At 45.1% G+C, this 22,864-nt stretch overlaps 1 protein-coding gene across 8 annotated transcripts in view; it reads left to right on the top strand.

Moving 5' to 3' along the window:
* atp8a2 (ATPase phospholipid transporting 8A2) overlaps positions 1–22,864 on the top strand; it is a 65,908-nt gene that overhangs the window by 13,344 nt on the left and 29,700 nt on the right. For 2 of the 8 annotated variants that reach the window (XM_014159472.3, XM_014159477.3), the window contains exons 2-24: positions 390–503; positions 6,458–6,635; positions 11,158–11,257; positions 11,483–11,581; positions 13,598–13,643; positions 13,811–13,851; positions 14,569–14,642; positions 14,958–15,027; positions 15,109–15,236; positions 15,327–15,438; positions 15,725–15,893; positions 16,166–16,293; positions 16,374–16,451; positions 16,567–16,700; positions 16,842–16,917; positions 17,008–17,113; positions 17,276–17,358; positions 17,458–17,507; positions 17,576–17,645; positions 17,752–17,836; positions 19,940–20,079; positions 21,582–21,720; positions 21,819–21,883. In XM_014159472.3, the coding sequence (XP_014014947.1) occupies positions 390–503; positions 6,458–6,635; positions 11,158–11,257; positions 11,483–11,581; positions 13,598–13,643; positions 13,811–13,851; positions 14,569–14,642; positions 14,958–15,027; positions 15,109–15,236; positions 15,327–15,438; positions 15,725–15,893; positions 16,166–16,293; positions 16,374–16,451; positions 16,567–16,700; positions 16,842–16,917; positions 17,008–17,113; positions 17,276–17,358; positions 17,458–17,507; positions 17,576–17,645; positions 17,752–17,836; positions 19,940–20,079; positions 21,582–21,720; positions 21,819–21,883 (2,285 nt within the window). Of the gene's footprint in view, positions 1–389; positions 504–4,689; positions 5,498–6,457; positions 6,636–11,153; positions 11,258–11,482; positions 11,582–13,597; positions 13,644–13,810; positions 13,852–14,568; positions 14,643–14,957; positions 15,028–15,108; positions 15,237–15,326; positions 15,439–15,724; positions 15,894–16,165; positions 16,294–16,373; positions 16,452–16,566; positions 16,701–16,841; positions 16,918–17,007; positions 17,114–17,275; positions 17,359–17,457; positions 17,508–17,575; positions 17,646–17,751; positions 17,837–19,939; positions 20,080–21,581; positions 21,721–21,818; positions 21,884–22,864 lie in introns of those variants that run through there. The other 6 variants (XM_014159473.3, XM_014159479.3, XM_014159478.3 and 3 more) reach the window with 6 other exon arrangements.

Below are 22,864 nucleotides of genomic sequence, written 5' to 3'. Positions count from 1 at the left end.
CACGTGTGTGTGTGTGTGTGTGTGTGTGTTGTTGTGTGCGCCTGGACCCGGTCCACAGTGGCGTTACTGACTGACCCTCTGTCTTGTGTGTTGTTCTCTCCCGTCCCGCGGCTGGTGGCCTGCTCCCTGATCTCTGTCTCTCCCGTCCCGCGGCTGGTGGCCTGCTCCCTGATCTCTGTCTCTCCCGTCCCGCGGCTGGTGGCCTGCTCCCTGATCTCTGTCTCTCCCGTCCCGCGGCTGGTGGCCTGCTCCCTGATCTCTGTCTCTCCCGTCCCGCGGCTGGTGGCCTGCTCCCTGATCTCTGTCTCTCCCGTCCCGCGGCTGGTGGCCTGCTCCCTGATCTCTGTCTCTCCCGTCCCGCGGCTGGTGGCCTGATCTCTCTCCTCCAGAGCAGTTAGTGTTGACTCTCATTAGGCAGGAGAAGTCTCCTGACCACCTGGACCCAGAGCTGGGCGTCAGCGTTGCCGCCATGCGCTCCCGACTCGCTAACAGGTTTGATAAAAGTGAGTTGGAGTCTTGTCTTACACGGGCTGGCCTGGCTGGCGCTCCCCACATCTTGGAGTTCACTAGTGCATGTACTGGAATAGTAGCCTATAACGATTAGAGCAGCGGTCGGGGACAATTCTATTTAATGAGTGAATTTCAATTGAGAATTGACCCCAACCCTGGACTAGAGCACAGTGGTAATCACTAACCCTGATACCAGAGGAACACTACTCTCTAGGACCAGGGCTGGTGACCGCTGGACTCGGCTGGTCTGCCTGTCTGCACAGTCACTGCATGTGCTTGTTGTAAATACACTTGATTAGCATTCACACCAGTGGAGGCTGCTGAGGGGAGAACAGCTCATAAATAATGTCCAGAGTGGAGTGAATGGAATGGCATCAAATACCTGGAAACCAAGTGTTTGATACCATTCCACTGACTCCGCTCCAGTCATTACCACGAACCCATACTGTATTGATCACCATGTATTCACTTCACATGATCTAGTACACATTGACAAACACACACATTTACTATACATACAGACACACATGGTATGCTTGCATACATGTAAATAAAGCACACTTACGCATGTTTATGCATATGCACATGGCATCCTTTAAGCATGCACATAGATGCATGCATGTGTTTGGGTGCAGTCTGGGTGTTGACTGTTGAGTTAGATTGGGGAAGAGTGAGTGAGAGGGTGAGCAAGGGAGTAGTTAAATGCATGTTGGGGGACGTTGCATGTGTAAATACAAAATGTGTCACTGCTGTAATTGTGTGTGTGAACAGTATAGTATATGGGATTAAGTATACATGAATATTGCGCGTGTACAGTCTCTGGTCTCACCTGTTGGATTATCAGTGTATGGATTAGCAGGTAGGGGATGTTGCAGAGCAGACAGAGAGAGGATTACTACCCCAGCCTGTACTGCAGGAAAGAGGCTCTCCACCTTCTCACCATTCACTCCGTCGCCGTAGTAATTGGACACACTGGCTGGCCTAGCAACCAGCAGACCTGCAGGTCAACCTTAACCAGGAAGTAGACGACTTGACTAGAGGTCACCTTGGGGACAGGAACAGCCATGGCACCTCATAGGGGTCAGGCGGTCAGACGACGCTCCTCCGTAGGTAACGCTATCCTGACCTGACAATGGGAGGGGGTAGGGGAGGAAGGGGGGGGGACTGGGGGAACCTCCGATTCATCAAGAATCCTTCAGAGGGTGGGATCTTCAACTGAGCTGTTGAGTTTGTAGTTTGCATGGACTATGTTTTAAGTCATATGACTGACTTTGTATGCCTTTGACTGTACAACAGTTCACTCTGTTGTACGGATTGTTTTTCCTCTTTTGGTTTGTGGCTTTGACTGAGCGTTTCTATCCGACTGTCACATTAAATCGGTGGACATTACAATAGCGATGTTTAATACCATTTAAAACACAAAGCTGACGGTCGGGCTAAATGCTGGTGTATAATAAGCGCTGAGGGAGCTGCAGTGATAGTGTCTGAGTTGTTTTCTGAGTGGTGGCATGGCTGCACCACAGAGGCACGGTGTCTGCTGAAATAAGGCACCAGTCATACAGGAAAGAGAGAGGATGAATTATGCAGCCTCCCTCTATCCATTATTCAGAATAGCGCCTTGCTTTATAGCCATGAAAGGCTGGCACAGGACCAGGTTACACGGATCAGGTAAAAGGTAACACGGGCCAAGTAGTGACCTTAAGGGTTGAGGGGTCAACCCAGAGCCAAACTAAGGGACTGAGCTAGTACAGTAAAGATGGGCCAAGCTGTGTTGGATTGAGCTATTGATGCGTTTTGAGAGGGGGGTGATAAAACAGGACTATACCAGGTATGAATATATTTATTTTTGATTGCATGTGTGGTTATATCATGATGAGAGTAGTTTTACCGGCCTTTTACGAGGTCATTCATATTTTGCTGAACACGCACCAACGTGCACTACATTGCACCCGACACTCAAAATATTTGCACACAGGCGACCCACCGTTCTGTTTGAGTATTCTTTGAGTCCGTCGACTCTTCAGTAATGAGTTATGGTGGTGACGGTGCTTCTGGTTCTGATCCATCAGGGAGGAGGAACACAGAGCATTGATCTGCTCATGGACAAATAAGAGCTGTAGCAGGCTGCTGAGATGGTCAATATCGATCTGCTAGGAATAAAATGTAAAGAGGAGAGAGAGAGTGAGAGTAGGAAGAGAGAGGTAGGTAGAGTGGGAAGAGATATGGATGAGTGGAGGTATACCGTAAGGACGGAGAGAGGTAGAGTGGGGAAATGGAGGAAACACAAAAAACACTAAACAAACACAAAAAAATGCTGGGTTGTTAGGATGACCCAACTGCTGGGTTGTTAGGATGACCCAACTGCTGGGTTGTTAGGATGACCCAACTGCTGGGTTGTTAGGATGACCCAACTGCTGGGTTGTTAGGATGACCCAACTGCTGGGTTGTTAGGATGACCCAACTGCTGGGTTGTTAGGATGACCCAACTGCTGGGTTGTTAGGATGACCCAACTGCTGGGTTGTTAGGATGACCCAACTGCTGGGTTGTTAGGATGACCCAACTGCTGGGTTGCAGGCATTGGGTCACTTAGTTGGGTTGTTTTCTGTAGACCTTTCCTGCAGTCAAATGACCTAGTGGCCTCATGGGTGGAATGTTATGAATATTTTTCATAATTTCATAATTAATGGCAATTAACAGTTTTGTTATATTTCAGTCTTCTGTGATGTATATAAAGTGTAATATTAGCATGCAAACTCAAAATGTAATACATTTCAACTGTATATCTGACATGGTCCAGGTGTCTTCTGTTTTTAAGCCCATAACCATGTGTTTGAGGTGTATAGTTTTGTTTCAAAGTAGATCTGTTTAAGACTACCAAGAAACACTGTGACCCTGAATTAGTCCACTGCAGTAAAAGGTTAGAAATAGCAAGGTTGGGTTGTTGATGCTGGGTTATAGGGATATGACCCAGCGGGTCAGATAAGAAGACTGGGTGTGCTGCTTATTAAGGGTGTAGCTTTCAGATAGTTATTTTTCGCCACCTGCAAGAGTAAATTGAAATCTCGTTCATCTGTTTTGCTGTATTGTTATCACATTGGAGTCAGGGGTGTGTGCAGGGTTTGGGTCCAGACCAGCTCTAAAACAGCTGATTCAACTTATCCTAGGGGATGTGTGAACCTCACTCCTCAGCCATGTGTCCCCACTTGCCCTGCCGAATAGCTAGCTTTTCGGAGGCTCTGACTGGTAAGACTTTGAGAAGGAGATCACGTGTGCTAGCAAGGCAGAGGTCCTGGGTTTGAGCCTCGCTGTGAGCCGTATCAGGAGGATGCGGTACTCGCTAAGCAAGCAGCGTGATGTCCATTACACCCGTACACACTGTGGCACCTGTATGTAGTTCTTATGTTCCTTCCTTCATGCCAGATGCTTACCTGATATGCCTGGCAAGACCTTGCAGTGATCTCCCCTCCTAAACATGTGTCACTGTCCCCATTCGAGTGGAAAACAGGAGGTGCCTGAATATTGATGCTATCAGGAGCTTTAATGACCTGGGCCTTTTGACTGGGTCATTTCATCCAAGGCACTTCACAGTAGAGCCCTGCACGGGCATGAATTTTAAGCTCGAGCACTACCCATGCTGCAACGTTCAGGCCCTACCCTACCCAAGGACGATTGCTTCCGCCAAATTTAAGGCCCTGCTCGAAACCCGAAATCAGAAATAACTTCCTCCGATAGTAAATCCATTAGGTGCTTCTCTTGGTCCCTGCGCTCTGCTCATGGCAGCTCTGAGTCTGTGAGTATCCATAGCAACGGCTCCGTTTGGGCTGCTCTGCTCAATGAAGAGACATGAGAGAGAACTTAGCTAGCTATACTTTGTCACTCTAAACCCCAACAAAACTCAAGGAACATTATTATTTTCTGTGAAATAATCTCTCCTGTTTATATTTGATGAGGTTGAAGGACTTCTGACCATCTTATGATCTTAGTCAGATATAACTGTGCTGCGCATCAGAGCACGAACAAATGGCTCAGCTTCAAAATGTCAGTGATCAATTTAGTGAAACCTGAGCCCTGTCTGTACCCTAGTTACCCGGCCTTAACTCAATGTAGAATATCTGGCCACATCGGGCTGGGTAGCAGAGGTCTACTTCACAGGCTATACAGAAATAACTTAGTAATGTTATTAGGTTGAAATATACAGTTGTATAACTTGGGCCGGGGCTCTCTCTATGTTGGCTGTGACCCATTGATAGGCCTCTATGGGGAAACGATCACCCTATTCTAACATTCAATATAGTGGAAACCGGCTCTTATTATTTCTCTGAATTATTGATGGATTAATGGCTGGATTTATTTCCAGACCCACACAGCAATCCAGACAAGGCCCATTCTTGTAAGAATTGATTGCCAATTTTATTGCTGGTGAGGTTTGGAGTAGCACCTTAAGTTAGTTCGAAATTGAGCTGCAGTAGGGCCAATATTGCAGCTTGTGCCAATGACTTCATATAGCCTGCCCTGAATAGTGAATGTAGACTGAACCTCATAAGCCCCCAGAAAACGGTCTGGGAAACTGAGAATAGTGATCTCATGATGAATGACTCGTCCCCTTTCAAGTGTAATTTAAACTGGTAAACCGAGCCTGCAATGTCAGACCACAGACACAATACCAGCCTCGGGGGCTACTGCCCCTTTAAATACGAGCCCTCAGCCCGCCCTCGGATGGGAACACCGTAGTCAAGGCTCCACGAGAGATTGGGGCCGTTGTCTAGTGTCGAAGCATCATCTAATCCACCTTGCAGAGAGACAATTAAAAGCCTTCTCTAGACCGCCAGAGAAGGCCCGATGAAACGGAGGTGGCGAAGGGCTGTGTGCTTGCTTGGGCTATTCTCACAAGCAGTCGGGAGCTTCCCGGACAGCGAGGCCAAGGGAGAGGAGACGAGTGACGGGCGTGCTCCATCTGTCCTCACCGGGGCTTGTTGTGCCAGCTGGGTAAACTATTCCGTCACGTCCAAACCTGATTGTCTCTATCTCCCCCCTCCATTATTTAGAGCAGCCCGATGACAGAAAATGTTCCTCCGACGCTCAGTGGGGTGTGCAAGTCGTGCCGATCGCAGCTTGGCCTTGATTTTATACGAGAAAACTACAAAGGAGGGGGGACTCCGTAGGCAGTGCAAACGCGGAGCGAATTTATACAGCGTCGGTTCGGGTTCTTTGCTTGGGTGATAATGCTGGTGCACTATGCGCACATAGGGCGATGTAACAAGTCCCGCTGTTTGATAAACAAATACACAATGTTTCCGCGTCGATGAAAGGAGTCAAACTCACGGTGTTTGTTTGACCATTGTGCATCCCTCATCACATTCTATACAAGGGGAGCCGTGGGCGCCGAGCGGCTTGTGTGTGTGTATTGGTGATGGAGCTATAGTATGGCAATTCCATGGTAACAGAGTGATGCTGAGACTCACTTTAAAATGTATGTCAAACAAAAAACAATTACGGCAAAGTTAAGCAAACCATACAACTATGCACAAGCACTAATTAACAATTTCCAGCGAAAATGTTACATAACACAGTTTACTTGAAGAAGGCACAAACAGTAGAAATAGGCATTCTGTTATAAAACTACACTGTTCTTCAAGTAAATCTGTTTTTGTTAAGTTCAGTGACTTGGTAAAAGTAACTTAGCAATAATTATTTTTGTTTGACATACATTTTAAAGTAAAAAAAAATCTGAGTCTCAGCATCACTCTTTTGGAATTGCCCAGCACCGTGCGAGGCAGCGCACTGAAAGAAGAGGGGCTGTTTAGAATGGAGAGGTGGGGACGTCATTGACATCGACCGCCAGCTTACATCCGCATACAATAGCCCTACCTGTTTCTGCCCTCCACTTTTGAACTGTAAACCACGTCTCTTATGTCTCTCCCTGTCTCCCACACACACTTACCCTAGCCTCGCCTCTCTCCCATCAATCGAACGGTGCAGGAACCTCTTGTTCTTCCGCCGGCTACCGCAAGGCAGATGATGAGATGTCCGGGACTACTTCGCAGGCAGATCCCATAGATGCTACGGCACGGACGATTCTGCTCAACCAACCTCAGAACACCAAGTTCTGTGACAACCATGTCAGGTAAGATTTCACCTGACTACAGCATCATTATCATCCAGTTACTGAATACAGACTTGAATTGCCTTTCCAGACAAGTTGTGATATTATAATTGCCCACAATAGTTTGTTGATAGTTTTAGGGATTTATTTTCACGTAGTTTTTTTGTTGTGAAATATGTTTTGTGATAGGTTATATGAGTTAATGGTCCAGTTATGGAATAGTAAAGGAGGGTTGTAAGTTATCATCAATTATGTGTTGGAAGGTGGCATCAAAGGGTTGTTTTTAAGCTCAGTGCATCTGAGGAAAGTGCTTAACATAACCACTTACTGTTCTTAATCAATAATACCGCATGCATTTTAAAACAGGCACTGAAAGTAAAGTAACTACAGTGAGTCTGTAGATGTTAATAGAAGTTCCTCCGGTACTAATGGTAGACTACATTAACAATGTATGAATAGAATAGTTATCCTTGAATTGTCTCTAAATCTAATAAGACATTCTGTAGTGTGGTCCAGCTCTGGTCACTGATCAGGTTACTATGTGCTGTCCTTATCAGATGAAACAAACAACCTTCTCACATTACATTTTAAAATGCCAAAGCCCAGAGTTTTGACTTCAATTCAATACGTTTTTATTGGCCTACTCTTAATTTGGGAGATGTTGGTATGCAGGGGATCCAGCCTTGCTTGTTAACAGTTCCGATCTCTAAAGCGATAACGTTCACAACCTGTTAGTGACTGTTCTGGTGTGTGCCCATCTCTTGTGGGCAGAGATAGGCAGCATGTCTTTGAAATCAGTATTTTAATTTTGTAATCAGTATTTTGTAATTTGAATTACACTTGGCTGAACTACACTCCAATGTATTTTTAAAAATACTGTCATTTGTATTTTCCAAATACAAATTACTTTTCTATACAATTTCTATATATTTGGCCCCCCTTTCACCCTGCATTGGTATCAGAAGTCTGATAGCACTATGGTGTCATAAAAGCGTCTGCTAAATGAACTAAATGTACTGTTGAAGTCCGAAGTTTACAAACACTTTTGTTGGAGTCCTTAAAACTCGTTTTTCAACCACTCCACAAATTTCTTGTTAACAAACTATAGTTTTGGCAAGTCGGTTAGGACATCTACTTTGTGCATGACACAAATCATTTTTCCAACAATTGTTTACAGATTATTTCACTTATAATTCACTGTATCACAATTCCAGTGGGTCAGAAGTTTACATACACTAAGTTGACTGTGCCTTTAAACAGAAAATGATGTCATGGCTTTAGAAGCTTCTGATAGGCTAATAGACATAATTTGAGTCAATTGGAGGTGTACTTGTGAATGTATTTCAAGGCTTACCTTCAAACTCAGTGCCTCTTTGCTTGGCATCATGGGAAAATCAAATTAAATCAGTCTGGTTCATCCTTGGGAGCAATTTCCAAACGCCTGAAGGTACCACGTTCATCTGTACAAACAATAGTACGCAAGTATAAACACCATGGGACCACGCAGCCATCATTCCACTCAGGAAGGAGACGTGTTCTGTCTCCTAGAGCGTACTTTGGTGCAAAAACGTACTTTGGTGCAAAAAGTGCAAATCAATCCCCGAACAACAGCACGTCCTATATCAACAGAACCTGAAAGGCCGCTCAGCAAGGAAGAAGCCACTGCTCCAAAACCGCCATAAAAAAGCCAGACTACGGTTTGCAAACTGCACATGGGGACAAAGATCGTACTTTTTGGAGAAATGTCCTCTGGTCTGATGAAACAAAAATAGAACTGCTTGGCCATAATGACCAACATTATGTTTGGAGGAAAAAGGGGGAGGCTTGCAAGCTGAAGAACACCATCCCAACCGTGAAGCATGGGGGTGGCAGCATCATGTTGTGGGGGTACTTTGCTTTGCTTGTGGAAGGCTACCCAAAACGTTTGACCCAAGTTAAACAATTTAAAGGCAATGCTACCAAATACTAATTGAGTGAGGAACTTCTGACCCACTGGGAATGTGATGAAAGAAATAAAGTGCCTTCTCTCTACTACTATTCTGACATTTCACATTCTTAAAGTGCTGATCCTAACTGACCTAAGACAGGGAATTTTTACTAGGATTAAATGTCAGGAATTGTGAAAAACTGAGTTTAAATATATTTGGCTAAGGTGTATGTAAACTTCCGACTTTAAAATTGTATATGTAAAAATGAACAATTGCAAAGCATGCTGAGTATTATTCTAATGAGCTCTGCCCCAAAACAATACACAGTGTGCTTTGCAGTTCATTTTGTTCATTTTCACATATACATTTACATTTTGGTCATTAAGCAGGCATGCTCACCAGAGTGAATCGCTCAACTAAGGTAGATCAACAAAATATCAGTCATAGCAAGTAAAACGTTTTTGTAACCCTTACTGAGAATGTTGTTGATGTTCGGGTTGGCTACTTGCAAATTTATTTTTGTATTCAAAATAAATGTATTTTGTAATGTATGTAGTTTATTTTGATACAAAATACCATGAATATCAATGTATCTGTATTTTATCATTGTATTATGTCATTTGTGCCCATCCCTGCTTGTGGGCGGGATTGAGGGCAGTGCCCAAACGGAATCTCTTTTATCATTACTGTCCCAGGTGACTGCTGTATATTCGGTGGTGACTGACTATGGAGCTATACATGTTAAGTTGTATAGCCTTGCAAACCAGACCTATAGTATTATGTTTTCGTTCAATTTGACACCATCACGGTACCAATGAATTGTTTCCATGTATTTTTACACCCCTCCCCACACATACGCACATTTATTTCTGTTGCCTTTAAGAGGATAAGGTTTGAATTCAGTAGGGTAGACGTTACAGGACATTCTATATATACATTTAGGAATGCATGGTGAATAATAGATATGCTTCTCTCATGTATATTAAGGACCCATGTCAGTTCTATCTGCAACATTTAGGATGTTACTCCCTCCTGAACATTACCCTGGCGCCTATACAATCCAGCAGGTCCTAGTTACGTGGGTAGAAGCCTGTCGTTAGGCGTTCAACGCACCTCATCGATCTGTCTTTACTGTCAGGAGATTCAATTCTGCTCTGAAACAGGCCTATTTCAGGTCCGTTAATGAGATTAAGACGGGCCTTCGTCAACTTGTTTTATCGGATCACCAGGCTTTTTCTGGCCTGTGATTGGACAGTCTGGCTTTGGAGACATGCCCTTTGATGTCCGTGTTCCCTTATGTCTTTAGTTGATGTTTTAAAGCTTCACTGCTCCTATTGAACTCTGAGATGAAATTCCTATAGCCCCTCTTCTCCTTTCATCCTCCTCTTTTCTACCTTCAAGCCATCTTTTATTCACAGCCCTGTGTCTCTGTGCAAATCTACTCCATCTGTCAATCATTCAACACAATTCAACCGCCATGAACAAATACTTAGCGTAGATGTTGTCTGTAGGCACAGATCTAGGATCCGCTTACACTCGCCTATTTCCTAACCTTAGAGTGTGGCTTTGGGCTCGTCTCCAAGGAGATTCTGACGTGTTGGAGGATTTAGATACAGTAAGACACACACACACACACACACACACACACGTGTGAGTTGGCTATATTGGCCAGGATAAAGACAGACCCTGAACTGAAGGCTGATTTAGTTATTTTAGTCTCTAATAGCTGCTGGCTATTATCAAGGCTAATCGATGCTGTTGTCTGATCAATACAGGTGATGGACTGACAAGGTTTGGTCTAAATGTAAAGCTTTGAACAGTGACGTTCCGTTCATTTGCGAGGATGTGAAGGTGTGCAGCCCATAATAGATCCTTTTATGTTTTCGTGCCCGAGCATGTTTAAATCTAATTGTGTAGTTTCTCTAATGGGGTTTCAAGTGCATCGATAATCAGCTATCGGTGGAGAAGACATTGAAGAAGAGATTTACGCTCTAGTGACTACCTCTGTTTTACACTGGAGACCACAGAGGTGGTTTCTGCTCAAGGAAATCAAACTCAACTGTTGTCTTTTTCAATCAGATATAGGGGATTTCTCTTTTGGTGTGCTGATTTAGTGCCCAATTCAATCACATCCGCTTTAGCCGACATATCCATAGTGGTTGTTTTGGCGACGTCGGAGGTGGAACCGCATTAGAGCTGACAAATCCACAAGCAGCTCTGTGCGCTGGGCTACTGTGGACACTGCCATTGGATGAATGGAGACGCGTTAGTAATAATCCCTTGCAGCCTCTACACGTCCATTAGGCTGATAAATCTTTATTCTTTTGTTTAATTATAAAAAAAATCATTTTCGATATGCTCTACAGCCTAGACTTTCTCATTCTGAACTTCTAATGCGAGTGGGAGGGGTGTGACTTCGTGACAACCACACGAGCAGCTGCTTACCAATTTGACAGCTCTTATCGCAGTTACACCTCCGACACTGCCAAAACACCAGCTATGCAGGTATCTGCTATTGCCGGTTAACGCTTGATCGGATTGAATCCCAGCCTTATTGTGTTTCATTACTGTGGTGACTAACCCTGTGACTTCCCTGTGTCCCTCCTCCTCCTCAGTACCACTAAGTATGGGGTGTTTACCTTCCTGCCTCGTTTCCTGTACGAGCAGATCCGCCGCGCTGCCAACGCCTTCTTCCTCTTCATCGCCCTAATGCAGGTAGGCCACGCCCACAATGCGAGTACAATGGGTTTACTCTGGAGGGTGCAATGTTATAGAGCATTCACGTAGAAATGTGTTATGTAGATAAGATATGATTCTCTTTCATGTAAAACTATGAAACGAATCAGTTCTATTCATAACATTTCTATCTGTAACCTGCACTGACAACCTGACCACACCCTCAGCGTTTCCTCGACGTTGTGTCTGTGTTCTTCTTGTCAGCAAATCCCTGATGTGTCTCCTACGGGTCGTTACACCACCCTGGTACCGCTCATCTTCATCCTCACTGTGGCCGGGATCAAAGAGATCATAGAGGACTATGTAAGTAGGACAGACACAGCGCGACAGACACAGCCATCAACAGACACAGCTCAACAGCTTCTAGAGGTCGACCGATTAATTGGAATGGCCGATTTAATTAGGGCCGATTTCAAGTTTTCATAACAATCGGTAATCGGTATTTTTGTTCACTTATAATAATAATAATATAATTTTTTTTTAACTAGGCAAGTCAGATTAAGAACACATTCTTAATTTTCAATGACGGCCTAGGAACGGGGGTTAACTGCCTTGTTCAGGGGGGATTCGGGGATTCGTTTTTGCAACCTTCTGGTTACTAGTCCAACGTTCTAACCACCTGCCTTACATTGCACTCCACGAGGAGCCTGCATGGCAGGCTGACTACCTGTTACGCGAGGGCAGCAAGAAGCCAAGGTAAGTTGCTAGCTAGCATTAAACTTATCTTATAAAAAACTATCAATCTTAACATAATCACTAGTTAACTACACATGGTTGATGATATTACTAGTTTATCTAACGTGTCCTGCTTTGCATATAATCAATGCGGTGCCTGTTCATTTCTCATCGAATCACAGCCTACTTCGACAAACAGGTGATGATTTACCAAGCGCATTTGTGAAAAAAGCACTGTTGTTGCACCAATGTACCTAACCATGAACATCAATCTCTTTTTTAAAATCAATACACAAGTATATATTTTTAAACATGCATATTTAGTTAATATTGCCTGCTAACATGAAATTGTGCCATTGCTCTTGCATTCATTGCCTGGCTCATTGCAAACTAATTTGCCAGAATTTTACTTAATTATGACATACCATTGAAGGTTGTGCAATGTAACAGGAATATTTAGACTTAGGGATGCCACCCGTTAGATAAAATACGGAACGGTTCCTTATTTCACTGAAAGAAAAAAACGTTTTGTTTTCGAGATGATAGTTTCCGGATTCGACCATATTAATGACCTAAGGCTCGTATTTCTGTGTTTATTATATTATAATTAAGTCTATGATTTGATAGAGCAGTCTGACTGAGCAGTGGTAGGCACCAGCAGGCTCGTAAGCATTCATTCAAACAGCACTTTCGTGCGTTTTGCCAGCAGCTCTTCGCAATGCATTGCGCTGTTTATGACTTCAAGCCTGTCAACTCCCAAGATTAGGCTGGTGTAACCGATGTGAAATGACTAGCTAGTTAGCGGGTGCGCGCTAATAGCGTTTCAAACGTCACTCGCTCTGAGACTTGGAGTAGTTATTCCCCTTGCTCTGCATGGGTAACGCTGCTTCGAGGGTGGCTGTTGTCGATGTGTTCCTGGTTCGAGCCCAGGTTGGAGCGAGGAGAGGGACGGAAGCTATACTGTTACACTGGCAATACTAAAGTCCCTATAAGAACATCCAATAGTCAAAGGTATATGAAATACAAATTGTATAGAGAGAAATAGTCCTATAATTCCTATAATAACTACAACCTAAAACTTCTTACCTGGGAATATTGAAGACTCATGTTAAAAGGAACCACCAGCTTTCATATGTTCTCATGTTCTGAGCAAGGAACTTAAACGTTAGCTTTTTTACATGACACGTATTGCACTTTTACTTTCTTCTCCAACACTTTGTTTTTGCATTATTTAAACCAAATTGAACATGTTTCATTATTTATTTGAGGCTAAATTGATTTTATTGATGTATTATATTAAGTTAAAATAAGTGTTCATTGAGTATTGTTGTAATTGTCATTATTACAAATAAAAATAAAAAAATTGGCCGATTAATTGGTATCGTCTTTTTTTGGTTCTCCAATAATCGGTATCGGTATCGGCGTTGAAAAATCATAAATCGGTCGACCTCTAACAGACACAGCTCAACAGACACAGCTCAACAGACACAGCTCAACAGACACAGCTCAGCTCCCCTGCTGTGGAACAACACCTCTCCTTCTGTTCCAAAACAATCTCTAAGCCAGCGCAGTGCCGTTTTGGTGTGTTTTAATGTGAAAGAAAGAGACTCATAAGGAACTAATAAACCCTCTGTCTCTTTACAGCAAAGACACAAGGCAGACAACACAGTCAACAATAAAAAGACCACAGGTATTGGACGATTGTGTGTTTGCGTATGCATGAGTGTGTGCCTGTCAGTCAGTTTTATTTGCCTTTTATTTGGATGAATGAATAACTAGTTTAAGGGAATAGACAATTGTGCTTTAGAAAGAAATAACAGTGTATAGGCTAACAGCTCTGTTGTCATTGTGTCTCAGTTCTGAGGAATGGAGCCTGGCAGACCATCATATGGAAACAGGTACTATTACCCTCATTCTCTCAACAGCCTGTCTGACTAGTGGTTACAGATAAAGACCAGAGCTCTTTCCGTACCACACCACCTGAATGGGGAAAACTCCGAACTCATGTTGCAGCCTATAACTAGGGCCCAGAGTTTTTCCTGATCAGGTTATCTGGTGAAGGAGAACTCATGGCCCTAGTTATGAAGACTGCAGGGCACATTATTTACCTCTCCAGAATGATTATTTACCTCTCCAGAATGTTCTCTGGCGTCTTTCTCCACGTTGTTTCATATCCCCTGTATCTAATGTCCTTGCAATGACTGAGGGAAGCGTCAGATATGAACATCCACTGTAAAGCTACCTCCTGCTCACTGTCACTTTCTCTCTCCCTCCACCATCCCTCTCTGCCTCCACCATCCCTCTCTGCCTCCACCATCCCTCTCTGCCTCCACCATCCCTCTCTGCCTCCACCATCCCTCTCTGCCTCCACCATCCCTCTCTGCCTCCACCATCCCTCTCTGCCTCCACCATCCCTCTCTGCCTCCACCATCCCTCTCTGCCTCCACCATCCCTCTCTAACTCCACCATCTCTCTCTAACTCCACCATCTCTCTCTTCTCCTGCTTCACGTTCTCTTGCACTTCCCTCTCTTTGCCCCCCCCCCCCCCCACCCCCACCCTGTTCTTATTTTCATTCTCTCCTCCCGCTGTTGCATTGCTGCGTCCTGGCCACAAGGTGGCAGTAGGAGACATAGTGAAGGTGACCAATGGGCAGCATCTTCCAGCTGACATGGTCATAGTGTCCTCCAGGTTGGTTTGCGGTGACATTGTGTGATGTCACCATTATGTTTGATCAGGGCTGTTCGATTCTAGTCCTGAAGGGCCAAAATACTTCTGGTTTTTGATTCCACCTGGTTGTTAATTGCACTCACCTTGTATCCCAGGTCTGAATTAGTCCCTTATTAGACGGAGAGGATGAAAACCAGAAGTGTTTCGGCCCTCCAGGACCAGGATTGAACAGCCCTGTGTTTTGATAAATGTTTAAATCTTTTTTATTTGACCGTTGCATAGATGAATGTGGAAGTGAATGATGTGGTAAATGTTGGACTCCATCCCTCTCCACAGTGAGCCTCAGGCCATGTGTTACACTGAGACCTCCAACCTCGACGGAGAAACAAACCTGAAGATCAGACAGGTGAGACGTGTGTTAGGAATGACCCTAAAGGTGTGTGTATTTTATCAGTGTACCTGCTCTAAATGAGTGTGTGTGTTTCAGGGTCTCACTCACACAGCTGGTCTCCAGTCTCTGGAGGAGCTGATGGGACTCTCTGGCCGTCTGGAGTGTGAAGAGCCCAACAGACACCTGTATGACTTCACTGGGACCCTACGGCTGGACAACCAAAAGTACTGAACACACACACTCATCTGAACACACACCTAACATAGAATTACATTTTCAACCTCCACCTGATTGTCACTGTTCTGTCTCTCCAGTGCGGTTCCTCTGGGTCCTGACCAGGTGCTGCTGAGAGGTGCCCAGCTCAGAAACACACAATGGGTTGTAGGAATTATAGTCTACACTGGACATGACTCCAAACTGATGCAGGTTAGCCATGTCAAGCCTTTGTGATCCAAACCTAACTTGAACCATAGTCTTGAATCAAGCCAATCTTACCTCTACAAAGCAGTAGAGCTTGGTGTTCCAGTAGGGCTTGGTGTTCCAGTAGGGCTTGGTGTTCCAGTAGGGCTTGGTGTTCCAGTAGGGCTTGGTGTTCCAGTAGGGCTTGGTGTTCCTTCTCCGCTTCTTTCTTTTGAGTTCTCTAACTCTGTCATTTTGGGTGTTTTGTAGTTCCACATGAAGGATGTAATGATGTGTTGAATGTTCCTTCCAGAACTCCACCAAGGCCCCTCTGAAGCGTTCTAACGTGGAGCGGGTGACCAACGTCCAGATCCTGGTGCTGTTCTGCATCCTCCTGGTGATGGCGCTAGTGAGCTCTATTGGAGCCTCCATCTGGAACAAACAACACACTGAGGAGGCCTGCTGGTACCTGTCACGCGCAGGTGAGAATACACACACTCACTCACTCTCTCATGGGTGGACACACACACGTTATTCATTCTCTACTCTTCCATATATAAGCTCTTGACCGTGTGTGTGTGTGTGTGTGTGTGTGTGTGTGTGTGTGTGTGTGTGTGTGTGTGTGTGTGTGTGTGTGTGTGTGTGTGTGTGTGTGTGTGTGTGTGTGTGTGTGTGTGTGTGTGTGTGTGTGTGTGTGTGTGTGTGTGTGTGTGTGTGTGTGTGTGTGTGTGTGTGTGTGTGTGTGTGTGTACAGGGGACATCTCCACTAACTTCTGGTATAACCTGCTGACCTTCATCATCCTCTACAACAACCTCATCCCCATCAGCCTGCTGGTCACTCTGGAGGTGGTCAAGTTCACACAGGCACTCTTCATCAACTGGGTACGGACGGACACGTGTGTTTTTAGAGTGTTTAACTCTGTTTAGAGGTGTCATGTAAACTCCCTCTGTTTCCTGGTCAGGATGAGGAGATGTACTACTCTGAGACAGACACACCCGCCATGGCTCGAACGTCCAATCTCAACGAAGAACTGGGCCAGGTGAGGATGGAATCAAATCAAATGGTGGATTCCACCAATCTTGACCATGTTCACATCAGGCCTCAACCAATCAGAGTTGTGTACTGATATCCTTTCTTTATTTCCTGTCACCCAGGTGAAGTATCTGTTTTCTGATAAGACAGGAACTCTCACATGTAACGTCATGCATTTCAAGAAGTGTACCATCGCTGGAATCACATACGGCCACTTCCCTGACTTAGATGTTGATCGTTCCATGGAGGACTTCAGGTCAGTGACCGCCTCCTCTTCTGCACCTTTGGCTGTGCTATGACCTACTATCTATACTGGAAACACCCCAATACCCTTTTCTTTATTGTATATAATGAGTCGTGTAGGTAGTGTTTAATTCTGTTCCATCTCCTCTCTCAGTCCCCTGCCGTCCAGCAGTCTTAACTCCACAGAGTTTGATGACCCCACTCTCATCCAGAACATTGAGAAGAACCATGTAGGTGTTCCCCTGAGCTCCTGAGTTCTTCTCTAATGATGATTCTTATACTGAATGAGAATGACACTGGGCCATGTCTCCCCTCCCCAGCCAACCTCTGCCCAAATCTGTGAGTTCCTGACGATGATGGCGGTGTGTCACACAGTGGTCCCAGAGAGAGAGGAAGACCAGCTTATCTACCAGGCCTCCTCGCCAGGTAGACAGCCTATCTCTACACAGCTTATACACCATAGAGACAATCAGAACTCAGCTACAAGACAATAGGACCAATCACATCCAAGCTACTACATATTAGAGCCAATTCCAACTCAAAACTTACTAATCTGTGCAATGCATGTGTTTTTTTTTTTTTCCTCAGATGAAGGAGCTCTGGTAAAAGGAGCCAAAGGTCTGGGCTTCGTTTTCACAGCAAGAACTCCTGGCTCCGTTATCATGGAAGCTGTAAGTGTGGGTTTAAGAGACTGGGATGGAGGGCCATTTGAAGGATGGCCCAGAATCCTGCTCACTGTTTAATTATTGGTATTTCTTTGTGCCTTTCAGAGGGGGAAGGAGAAGAGCTTTGAGTTGCTGAATGTGCTGGAGTTTTCAAGGTAAATAAAATGACTCACTCACTCACTCATAACATTCACAGACACTTAACAGTGTCTTTTTTCTACAGTAACCGTAAGCGCATGTCTGTAGTGGTCCGAACCCCTGATGGGAAACTGCGTCTGTACTGCAAGGGAGCAGTGAGTATTCCTCCAGTCATTGAATGCACCACAGTTTATTCCCATAGTGTCTGTGCTCATAATGACGATGAAACGGCGCATGTTGATGATGTCATGTTTGTTTCAGGATAATGTGATCTTTGAGCGTCTCACTGATGCGTCTCAGTACAAAGAGCTGACCATCGCACACCTGGAACAGTTCGCCACCGAGGGTATGGCCTTTCTCTTTGTCCTATATTTTCATATCTACATTATTACTGCTTAATTCTGGGATGGGCAACTTTGTTGGGGGTGGGGGCTGCAAAAAATCCGAACTCCTCATGAGGGGCCACAGTGGCTGGCGGATCTGGTACCCATGTGCATTTTGGGGGCCCTCACCTTGTGAGCAAAACACTTTAGCAGCTCCCTCTTCACAGCGGAGAAAAGACCAACGTTTTAGAGTAGGGCTGACTCCATTTAGTCGACTGTTTGGTCAATAGGCTGTTGGTCGACCAGGATTGTTTTAGTCGAGCAGTGGCAAACGTATAAAAAGACACTCGTCTGATTCACGCCTGTCTGAGTGGACTAATCCATTGCAGAGGCCGAGGGTATGCACAACCGTATCAGTAGGCCTACATTTACTGTTAATTACCATCATTTCTCATCTATAATGTTGGTTTTTGTTAGGGTAATTTCTGTTTAATGCATTCAATACATTATTATTACAGTCTTATCGTTGTAGGAGTGCACAACCTAGGCTGCACTTGTGAGGAAAAAAGTTTAGGTTCATTTCATTCCATTTAGGAGTTGTTTTGAGCGCTCCTGTCAATGTTGAGTAAGGACACGCACCTGATTATGCATAGAAGTAGGCCTAGACTACCTGGCCTGAGTGCAAATGTAGACCTATAAATGTTCCCATCTGGGGATCTGATACTCTTTCTGATTGAGAAGCTCCACAGTGGAGGTGAGTTAAGACAAAGTAATGTTTTATTTACATCAAACAGCAAGTAAACTAAGTATGTTTCTACATCCATTGAGAATGACAATAGTTCCTCAACATAGCCTATTTAAAAATCTTCCCAGCTCTCTCCCTTTTGATAACCACTCAGCATGAAAGGGGAAGTGTCATGCTCTGATCCAGTGGAAACGTCATAAATTAGGCCTACCTGATTACTTCTTATCCCTTGCACAAATAGAGTACAGCTGTGTGTCTGTGGAGCTCACTGGTGGCGCTGGAAACTCTGAGGGCCCAGACTATTTTATAGGTTGCAGCACCAGCTTTGTGCCAGACCAAGTTAATAGTTGAAACAATGTTTCAGGTTTCTTGCAGACAGGCCATGCGTAGCCAAGGTGATTTATAGGATATTTATTTTTATCAGGATATTTTCGGGCTGCAATGTTTTTATTTGTTGGCTGATATGTAGACTATTTTTACATATTAGCATATTGGCATATATATTAGCATATTGGTAATAGAAGTTAGAGTCAGGGGCCTCCCAGCTGTCTAAGACACTGCATCGCCGTGCTAGAGGTGTCACTACAGACCCGGGTTCGATCCCGGGCTGTATCACAACCGGACGTGATCTGGAGTCCCAAAGGGCCGCGCACAACTGGCCCAGCGTTGTCCAGGTTAGGGGAGGGATTGGTCGGGGGGGGGCTTTACTTGGTTCATCGTGCTCTAGCAGACCGGGCGCCTGCAGGCTGACCTCGGTCATCAGTTGAACAGCGTTTCCTCTGACACATCAGTGCGGCTGGCTTCCGGGTTAAGTGGGTGGGTGTTAAACCATCAGACAAGCTCAGTAGGATACATATAGCAATTTTATTCAAACGTAGGGTGTGTCTATTATAGACAAATGCACGTTGGTTGATTGGTCGAAAGAACAGATGACTCGGTCGACCATATTGTTTTTAGTCGGAGACGGCCCTATTTTAGAGTTCATTTAATTTGACACATTTTGGCATAGGGTGGAAAGAAATGTTTGCCGTTTTTGATAGGACATCCGAGTGAGAATGCCTAACAAAATCATTGGGCCAACCCGGGTCTGTAATTTGACCATGATTACAACAAGTTTAGATAGTCTAGCCAGCTAACTTACAAAGCAGAACAAAAATAGCTGACATGGCTGATTGAGTGGCTGTCAGTGATTGACATAAGAGAAAAACTGCTGATGCACAACCACATTTCTAAATGTCACCTTGTGTTTTCTACTATTCTAACTCTCAACTCTTAAGTTGAGACCCTGGCTGAGTTCCAAAAATGTATCCCTGAGCCTACAAAAATGGGGGCAGGTTGCCCATCCCTGACTTGATTCATATATGACCCTGTCCCCCCCCAGGTCTACGGACTCTGTGTTTTGCCTATGTTGACCTGGAGGAGGGGGTATACCAGGAGTGGCTGAAGGAGTACACCCGTATTAGCACTATCATTAAAGACCGGGCCCAGAAACTAGAGGACTGCTACGAACTACTGGAGAAGGTAAGGGTTAAGGTTGGGGTCAAATCAAATCAAATTCAAATTTATTTTTATATAGCCCTTCGTACATCAGCTGATATCTCAAAGTGCTGTACAGAAACCCAGCCTAAAACCCCAAACAGCAAGCAAAGCATGTGAAAGAAGCACGGTGGCTAGGAAAAACTCCCTAGGAAAAACTCCCTAGAAAGGCCAAAAACCTAGGAAGAAACCTAGAGAGGAACCAGGCTATGAGGGGTGGCCAGTCCTCTTCTGGCTGTGCAGGGTGGATATTATAACAGAACATGGTCAGTGGTTAGCATTGCATTGCATTGAGCTACCGAGTGGTGCAACGGTCTAAGGCACTGCATTGCAGTGCTAGACGCGTCACTACAGACCCTGGTTCGATTCCGGGCTGTATCACCACGGCCGTGATCGGGAGACCCATAGGGCTGCGCACAATTGGCCCAGCGTCATCCGGGTTAGGGTTTGGCTGTGCTAGGCCATTATTTTAAGTAATAATTTGTTCTTAACTGACTTGCCTAGTTAAATAAAAAATCTAGTTAGATACTGTAAAGCCATAACTCTGTACTCTAGCATGGCAAGATAGTGATGACCCCTGACACCATCCCCTTCTGTCAGTGTGTTGCTGGGCTAGTGGGTTGTTTGTCCAGCAGAGGGCAGAGTGGTCCTACTGATCCACTGTAGCGGGATATAAGGACCTCTTGGTGCTGAAGAAGCCGTGTGTGTTATCCCCAGTCCGTTACTAACCTGTCAACAGTACAGACGCCCTGAAACCCAGAGGACAGCTCCAGTATACATCTGGACATGATGATGCCTGTGGTCATTAAGAGACTGGACATGGCAGCTGTTGGCAGGAAATGTATTCTGAGAGTGTATCTTAAGACTGGCCAGTAGGCTGGAACATGGACACCATTGCTTTCTTTGTTTGGCTGTTTCTCAGGTAGTACTCCAATAAAGAGAGCCGTTTTGAAAGACGGCCCAGAGTAGAGGAGAGGGAAGGTGATGGGATAAAAGAGAGGAGGGAGAGGGGTAGACTGGAAGACCACAGGGATAATTATCCTCACCAGTCTGCCAAGAGCCCTGTAAAACTGGAGTCAACAACACTCCACCGTTACCAGCTGGGGAGGGGGGGGGGGGTGGTGTGTGTGTGCGTGCGTGCGCGCATCTCTAATGAGTGTATTTGTGTTTTTTAATAGAGTTCAAAATAAATGTTTGAGGAACATTAACAGACTTTCCCTATGCTGCTGTTTGACCCACTTAGAGTTTTAACATGCTGCACGCCTCTTCTTACCCTGTCGTATGCTGCTGCTGCCAGCCAGTCTGTCTCTCCAACTTTGATGTAGTTTCTAAGATGTCCTCACAACACAATGAACCACCAAACTCCTCCAAGTTGTATTTTGTCCAGAAAAGCATTTTCTGAATGTATTTGTCTCCCTCTTAGTCAATGCTCACTCATTCTGTCATCAATTCTCTCTCTCTCTTTCTTTGTGTGTGTGTCTCTGTAGGACCTGTTGTTGTTGGGGGCCACAGCTATAGAGGACCGTCTCCAGGCAGGGGTCCCTGAGACCATCGCTACTCTGATGAAGGCCGACATAAAGATCTGGGTCCTCACTGGAGACAAACAGGAGACCGCCATCAACATAGGTGAGAGAGGAGGGATGGAGGGAGGGAGCGAGTGAGATGGCGTTTACTTCTTGATGAGTGTTTCTATGGTGTAGCTGAGATTGTATTCTCGATCTTAGGTTACTCCTGTCGTCTAGTGTCCCACGGCATGTCCCTCATCATCGTCAACGAGGACTCACTGGATGTGAGTACATCTTTTTTCTTCTTCTTGCCTTACCAATTCCTCCTTTACCCCCCCCCCCCCCCCCCCCCACTCATCATCCACCTCTTCCTTTTCCCTCCTCCTCTTCTCCTCATCCTCATTTTCCACTTACTCCTCCTGCTCCTTCTCCTCCGTGTGTGTGTGTGTGTCTTTAGGGTGGGTTCTATATTGTTACCGTGGGAACCAGGGTGTGGCAGAGCAAAGATTGGAGGGTGTTTCTCTTTGTCTGCTCACAGGTGGAGGTAATTAAGCTGTCTGGTGTCTTCCTGGAGAAAGAGATCTCTTTCTCTCCTCTCATCCCTCTCTGTGTGTCTCTCTCACTCACACACAAACTGAGGGAGAATTTCCTCTGGGGAAACACAGGGCTTCTTCACCACTGCAGACCCACTGGATTGGCATTGTCATTCTTTATTACATATCTGTGAGCATTATTGAGTGTGTCCAGACCCCAGTATCAGAGCCATTCTGTAGAATACAGTCTGCTGCAGTCAAACTCTACAGATTACATTTCAACCTTACAATGACACACAACTTAACAAGCCTAAGTGGTTGGGTAACTGTCATGTGAGAATGGCTCATAATGAACACACACACTCCGTCTCAGTCTGCTAGCTTTAGTGGAGTTAATTTGTCTGTGAGACAGACAGTCTGCAGATGGCAGGCAGGGTTACGGTCTGTGAACGCCATTGTGTCTCAGAATGTGTGTATGAAGTGGAATGTGTACTGATGGACAGTTTTGGGATAGAGAGAGATATAGAGTTACCATACGGAGAGGACGGACAGAGTGCCAAAGAAGAGTGTGTTCACCTTAACTGTTTAGCTCGGGATGTGTTCACCGTAACTGTTTAGCTCGGGATGTGTTCACCGTAACTGTTTAGCTCGGGATGTGTTCACCGTAACTGTTTAGCTCGGGATGTGTTCACCGTAACTGTTTAGCTCGGGATGTGTTCACCGTAACTGTTT

This window comes from Salmo salar, chromosome 19 (assembly GCF_965601325.2).
Source record: "Salmo salar chromosome 19, fSalSal1, whole genome shotgun sequence".
NCBI lineage: Eukaryota > Metazoa > Chordata > Actinopteri > Salmoniformes > Salmonidae > Salmo > Salmo salar.
The sequence above is the reverse complement of the archived record's forward strand: the minus strand, read 5'-3'. Positions and strand labels throughout refer to the sequence as shown.